Here is a 6,778-nt window from a genome sequence, read left to right as displayed (position 1 = left end):
GATCAGGACAGCTGCACCCCTCTGCCTGTGCTCCGTACGGTTTTACGTGGGTGGCTCTTACGGCGTGTGAATTACCTCAGTAAGAAGGTAGTACTCGGGGAGATCTTGGAAGTATGCGATTTCTCTTCATTTTTGCAACGTTTCTCTAATTATGACATTATTTCCAATTTAAAAGTTAGAGAAGTTAAAAAAATCCAGGAATGAGGAAGATCTTAAAATGTGATGGAAAGAGAGGGTAGCTAAGGACGCGGACGGGGGGCGCCGGGTGCAGGGCGGAGGTGCTGGGGGCGGAGGGGAGAGCGTTAGCTCTCACCCGGGGGGTCGGTGACGGCCGCGTGCAGTCCTGAGCAGCAGGGCCGGGCCGTGGGGAGCGCGCTGGTCGCCGGCAGCGGAGGCAGGGCCCCTCCCGTCTCAGGCCCTCACGCTGCCCGAAGTGACGCTTGCTTCCCGTTCTTTCTCCAGGTCCGGTTTATGCTGGAGACCATGCTGGCGCTGAAGAACAACGACCTGCGCAAGATCCCCGGCTACGACCCCGAGCCCGTGGAGCGGCTGCGGAAGCTGCAGAGGGCCCTGGTGAGGCCGGCGCGCCTGCGCTCAGGAGCGCCCCGGGGGGCCCGGCAGGACGAGCTCAGGGCCCTGCGAGGAAGCGTCACGGCTCTGTGGCGAGACCTGCGGTCCGAGGGCCGAGGAGTCCTGGCGCTTAGCCCGCGGGGCCCGCCTCGGCTGCGCGACACTTCTCCCATCGCCTTGGAAGGGGGCTCAGGCCGTGGTCCTGCCCAGACCAGTGAGGTCACCATGGGGCGGGGGGGTCAGCTGTTGAAGCTCCCTAAGTTCCCCAGATGTGGGGCCACACCTGGGACCCACTGACATCCCCAGTCAGGGGTCCTCCGCCCCGACTCTGGGCAGGCCCAGAACCGCTGGCTCGCAGACCCCAAGCACCCCCGGGAAGTTCTCCCCGCCAGCTCGGCGCAGCCGTCCTCGGGGCCTGAGTCTGAGCCTCCTCCTGGTGTGACCGCGCTCCAGACACGGCAGAGTGAGAGTTTGCCTCTAGCTCTGGCGTTGTTCCAAACTGGTCAACTGTTCTAGGGTCCGGGGACTCACGCAGTATTCACGAACTAGGAGCACCCGGGGTCTGACTTCGGCTCAGGTCATGATCTCACGGTCCAAGCTCCGTGTCGGGCTCTGTGCTGACAGCTCGGAGCCTGGAGCCTGCTTCCGATTCTGTGTCTCCCCCTCTCTCCGCCCCTCCCCCACTGTACTATCTCAGTCAGAAACATTTAAAAAAAAAAAACAATATTCACAAACCAGAAATCCCATTATCCAACACAGAAGCAGCCCGAGGGCGGTGAGAGCGCAGGCGGTGAACCGGCTGAGGTCCCACGAGCTCCTTCTCTCCTGTCAGGTGCGCGGCGCCGGCCTGGGCACAGACACGCAGCTCCGTGTCTCCTGGGACAGCATCCTGAACGCCGAGCAGACCGGGCGCTGGTGGGTCGTGGGGTCTGCGTGGAGCGGCGCCCCGATGATTGACAGCAGGCAGCAGAAGATCCCAGAGAGGCAGCCCGCGGGCACGGTAGGAGAGCCCTGGGCCCCCACTGGGCGCGCCATCCGTGCCCCTGTGGGGCCTCACGGCCCTCCCTGCAGGGCCACCCTGCCCTGGACGGCGTCGGAGGTGTACACACGTGGGCGCCATCAGAGACCTCACAGGAACTGTTAGTTTGGTGATAGAGGTTAACTCCCTATCTGTGGTTTTTAGGCCCCTGAGCACGTCACGTAGAGGACTTCACAGCTGAGTGAGGGACACACATGCAGGCCAGACACCCTCGCGGCAGAGACCAGGCTTGCGATGCAGACAGGTGCTTCCCAGGAGATGTGACTGCTGGTCTGTCAAGCTTGGGTTTCAGATGGTTGGAATCCGTTGGATTTGTTTATATTTTATTATTAGCTCAAGTCTGTTTGTTCAGATTTTCTTCACTTTGCCATAACACCTTTTTTTGTCCCAGGATCCCGTGTCCTACCTCATTGTCCTGGCTCTTCTGGCTGCAGCCACTTCTCATTTATGTTGTCCCCGTCTGGACTGATGGTGCTGCTCCCGGAAAGTCCCCCGAATCAGGCGGTGTTCTCCGCCTGCGGCCCGCTTTGTCTCCTGCCACTGTTTTCTCTTTGTGGGGCTCGCCAAGGATGACAAGCTAGCACTCGCGTATCAATAATCTTCCATAAAGCCACAAAAGCACACAGGTTTATCTTTGAGAAACGTAGTGACGGCAGTGAACGGAGTTAACTTACACCTGAAACGTCTGTGTGGTCTGTCTTCATTGCCCCTCCTTCAGGTTAGCGGGAAGATACTCGAACTCGCCAGGAAGCAGAGAATGAACACCGACGTCAGGAGAAACATATTCTGTACAATAATGACAAGTGAAGACTTTCTGGATGCATTTGAGAAGCTTGTGAAGTGAGTGTGTGCGCACGCTCGGGCCTGCAGTCTGCTGGGTGTGGCAGCAGGAACCCGCGCGGTCGGGTTCCATGTTATGGGGGGTCGGGGTCCGGGTCGCGGCAGGAACCCGCGCGGTCGGGTTCCGTGTTATGGGGGGTCGGGGTCGGGGTCGGGGCAGGAACCCGCGCGGTCGGGTTCCGTGTTACTCGGGGTAGGAGCAGCCGGGCCTGGCTCCCGGCGTCCCCTGGCCAGCAGCCCTTCTCCTGCCAGTGGGCTGCCGGGGTTCCGGAGTGGAACGTGTTTGGTGTATTTTGATTGGAAGTGTTGGGTGACCAACTGATTATTCTCAGTGACTGTTTATTGTCGTGAATCACTTGGAATCTTCGTGTTGAGGTTCTGATCACTTCTAACCCCTGGTGCGGTCGCCGTGACTGCTTGTGGTAAGATTTTTCAAGGCCCGGGTACCCTCGTAACACCCTCTCAGGTAATGTGGTAGGAGCTCGTTTCCCTTTATTTGCTTCCCACAGAAAGAAATTCCCGGGCGCGCGCACAGGCCTGCCCGTGGCACCTGCCTAGTGGCTCGCGCCTCGGGTCCTCGGCCCCCGCTGCCGGCCCGCGAGGCGGGCTGTGGGAGGTGTGCACATGGCCGGCTCTGTCCGCAGGCTTGGCCTCAGGGACCAGCAGGAGAGGGAGATCGTCCACGTCCTCGTGGACTGCTGCCTTCAGGAGAAGAGCTTCAACCCCTTCTACGCATTCCTGGCCAGCAGGTTCTGTGAGCACCAGCGGAAGTTCCAGGTAGCTCTGCCCGCGCGGCCGTCCTGGGCCCTCCGAGCGGCTCAGCCCGGCGGCCACAGGCGCCAGAGTCAGCGGCGCGGCCGGGGTGGAGGCCAGGGGCCGTCGCCGAGCCGGAGTGACGGGAAAGGATTGCTGGGCCGCCTCTCCCTGCTGCCTGCAGTCTGCGGAGGGCCTCCTGGGTGCCGTGCTGCTCCGGCCGCTTCTCCTTGGCAATGTTTCTGCTGCTTTGAGGGAAAACGCTGTTCAGACCATGGGGGGGGGTGCGGTGCAGTGCGTGTCGCGCCTGCCTGACTCTGATACCACAGACGCATGAGTGTCGAGTGCCTTAGGGTCTATTCCAGAGACTCATTTTGACTTCCTGTTCTTCAATCAATCAGATGACTTTCCAGTTCAGCATATGGGATAAATTCCGGGACTTGGAAAACTTGCCAGCCAGCAATTTCTCTAATTTGGTTCACCTGGTGGCCCACTTGTTGAAGACAAAGTCACTTACGCTTTCGATTTTAAAGGTTTGTATCCTAGTGGAGTTGCTGGAATCGGTGAGGATGTTTGGTGCCTGAAGAGCACGTGTCTCCTTAGATTCTGACTTCTCTGAGACATGTTTAGTTTTATTTATTTATTTATTTTTTAATGTTTTTTTTAACTTATTTTGGATACAGACAGACAGAGCATGAGAGGGGGAGGGGCAGAGAGAGAGGGAGACACAGAACCGGAAGCAGGCTCCAGGCCCTGAGCTAGCTGTCAGCACAGAGCCTGATGTGGGGCTCGAACCCACGAATGTGAGATCTGACCTGAGTCGAAGCCGGAGGCTTAGCCGACTGAGCCACCCAGGCACCCCTAGTTTTATTTATTTTGAGAGAAAGCACGTGTGTGTAGGCAGGGGAGGGGCAGAGAGAGAGCCCCAGCAGGCTCCTCATCATCAGTGCAGAGCCCAGTGTGGGGCTCGATCCCACGATCGTGAGATCATGACCTGAGCCAAAATCAACAATCTGACGCTCAACCAACTGAGCCACTCAGGCTCAGTTTGTTCTATTTTTTAATTATATTTTTAATTTTTGTTTATTTTTGAGAGAGAGCATGAGCAGGGGAGGGGCAGAGAGAGAGAGACAGAGCAAGAATCCCAAGCAGGCTCCATGCCATCAGTGCAGAGCCAGATGCAGAGCTCAAACTCACAAACCGTGAGACCATGACCTTTGCCAAAATCGAGTCAGACGCTTATCCGACTGCGCGCCCCCCCGGCCCCTGGCGGCCCTGAGAAGTGTTTTTATAGCATCATAGCTGTGAGAAGCAGCCGGAGCAGCTTGCAGTGTGGACGTCCTTGGTTCAGGAAGGCGCCGTCAGGTTCTGCTCGTCTCGGAGTCTTGTCTGCAGGCCCTAATGGTACAGCCCGGCCCGCGCCGGCTGCCCCTGCGTCAGGGGGGCTGCCGTGCGGGGTGCCCGCATTTTCTCCCCTTGCGATAGAGGGCGCCCCAGCCCTGCCCTGCTTCTGGGTCACATCCAAGCTAGTGACGTGCAGGTGTCCCGATGTCTAGAGTGGACAGGCGAACCTAAACAGAGGACGTGGCATTTGAGTGGCCCACTGGGCCTGGGCCTCCTAGAAACGTGGACAGTGAGGGAGCCTGTGGGCAGAGAGGGCGTTCAGGGCCTGGACCAGTGCCTCTTGCTCCCGGACACACAGACTGGTGGCCGCGGCGATTTCCTGGTTGCTGCCGGGTCCGTCCGCCAAGGGCCCTGACGCAGGCTGGCTGTGTCTTTCGGGTGTGGTGTTAGGATCCGGCCACTGTGCTGAGAACCAGGCACCGGGCCTCCTGCCACATTCAGAACATGGCAGTGCTGTGGAGGAGGGCGCGGCGCGCCTGCTCATCGCGGGGCTGGCTCTTGCCTTCGGTTCCCTCAAGCTTTGAGCTCCGATTGGAGGAAGATGCGATGTTTCCCTGGATTCAGCGGAACGTAGAGATGTCCTTGAACCTGTCCAGGGCCCTGCCTCAGCTGCGTTCGCTGGGGCCTCTCTGGTTCTCAGGGTGCTGTCGAACTCTGACCTGGCCTGTGTATCTGCAGGGGACACATCACGTCACCTCACGTACCGTGTCCTCACGTGGACAGCACTGTCCTGCCCCCGTGCTGAGGATCCTTTTACAGTTTTGGTGGTTAGGTCAGCATGAGTTTGAAATATGTGCACGTTTATGCCTGTAATTCTGGTTCCCTTCTGCACAGTATTCGGTGGTGGAAGTGTGCCAGAGGTACATACGCATATGTGAGGGGCTCCCCAGATCTGAACTCTGTGCGCAGGGTCCACCTGGGTGTGGTCTCTCGAAGGCATGGACCTACGTGTGCTTCGGTTCTAGAATTCCTGCTTCCTAACTTGTGCACCCATACACGCCCCTGGCCGGCAGGTCCCCCTTGGGAGTGGCACCCACACCCCGCCCTCGGTGCACAAAGGCCCGAGGCCCCGCCCCGCCAGCGGCTCTTCGGTTCCGGTTCTGTAGAACTAGAATAGCTTGCTTAAAGGGGCGGGTGGTTTCCTACTCTGCTCATACGCACAAGTCATTGAAAGAGTTGACTATATCAATGTCGCTTTTCCTCTCTGTTCTGACTCTAACTAGGTAGTTGAATTCAGTGAATTGGATAAACCCAGAGTCCACTTTTTACGAAAAGTGTTATATATGCTGTTAATGGAAACTGACGTTGAAGACCTTACTTCAATTTTTACAAGGTATGTGCCCATCTTGATCTGTTCTAACACATGGAAGAGAGAATGAGTTCTTTCCACTTAGGTCATGACGTATTACGTGCAGCGTAATAAATTATTTTCCTGGTACGTCACACGTTAGATCTGGGGAGCCCAGCACCTGCCGGAAAGCAGACCAACAATCTGACGTGTTAATAAGCTCTTGATTGAGAACCTGGTCTTTGTGTCTCCCGACTGGAGACCCTGGGGCTGCGGCCGGGGGAGGCTGGCTCGCCACTGACGCGCGTCCCCTCCCCAGGGTGTGTGACCGCCCGGAGCTGGACGCCCTGAGAGACGGCCTGAGGCTCTTCATCAGCCACTTTCTGCTGCGGCGGGCGCCGGCGGGCGCGGAGGAGGCCGGGGCGCTGAGGGAGCGGGCCGGCCTGTGCGCCCAGTGTCTGCAGGGCCGGGCCGCGCTGCGGATGTAGTCTGCGGGGGCACGCGCGTGAGTGCGCGAGGGAGAGCGGCGTTTTCACACCCACGAGGCTCGGTTTTGCACTGAGCGCACGTGGCGCACGTGGCGGGACGGTGCCACGGGCTGCTGTGTTTAAAATACTGCGTTTTAGATCATTTTTAACTTAAGGTTGTATTTATGTATTCATTCGTCTTCACATATCTGTACGTACAGTGGAGTTAGGAGAAGACAGGGAGGGAAGGACAGACAGACCCCGGGCTTGTTCCTGCGCCGTGGGGCGCGTGCGGGGCGCGTGCGGGGGCGGTGGTCCTTGCAGACACAGTGGGCCACTAGGGGGTGCAGTTACAGAGATACTGATGCAGTTTTTATCTTTTTTATGTGTTGGTTAATAGCTCAAAACCATCAGGTA

General features: G+C 58.2%; 1 protein-coding gene across 1 annotated transcript in view; it reads left to right on the top strand.

Annotated features, from left to right (window-relative positions):
- The window catches only part of NOM1 (nucleolar protein with MIF4G domain 1), a 13,776-nt gene extending 7,240 nt beyond the window's left edge, over window positions 1-6,536 (top strand). The window contains exons 6-12 of the mRNA XM_029954240.1: window positions 463-573; window positions 1,403-1,570; window positions 2,328-2,449; window positions 3,094-3,226; window positions 3,604-3,735; window positions 5,830-5,939; window positions 6,214-6,536. Of these exons, the coding sequence (XP_029810100.1) occupies window positions 463-573; window positions 1,403-1,570; window positions 2,328-2,449; window positions 3,094-3,226; window positions 3,604-3,735; window positions 5,830-5,939; window positions 6,214-6,382 (945 nt within the window). The 3' untranslated portion in view covers window positions 6,383-6,536. The remainder of the gene's footprint in view (window positions 1-462; window positions 574-1,402; window positions 1,571-2,327; window positions 2,450-3,093; window positions 3,227-3,603; window positions 3,736-5,829; window positions 5,940-6,213) is intronic.
- The last annotated feature ends 242 nt before the right edge of the window (window positions 6,537-6,778 follow it).

This window comes from Suricata suricatta, chromosome 2 (genome assembly GCF_006229205.1).
Source record: "Suricata suricatta isolate VVHF042 chromosome 2, meerkat_22Aug2017_6uvM2_HiC, whole genome shotgun sequence".
NCBI classification, from domain to species: domain Eukaryota; kingdom Metazoa; phylum Chordata; class Mammalia; order Carnivora; family Herpestidae; genus Suricata; species Suricata suricatta.
The sequence above is the reverse complement of the archived record's forward strand: the minus strand, read 5'-3'. Positions and strand labels throughout refer to the sequence as shown.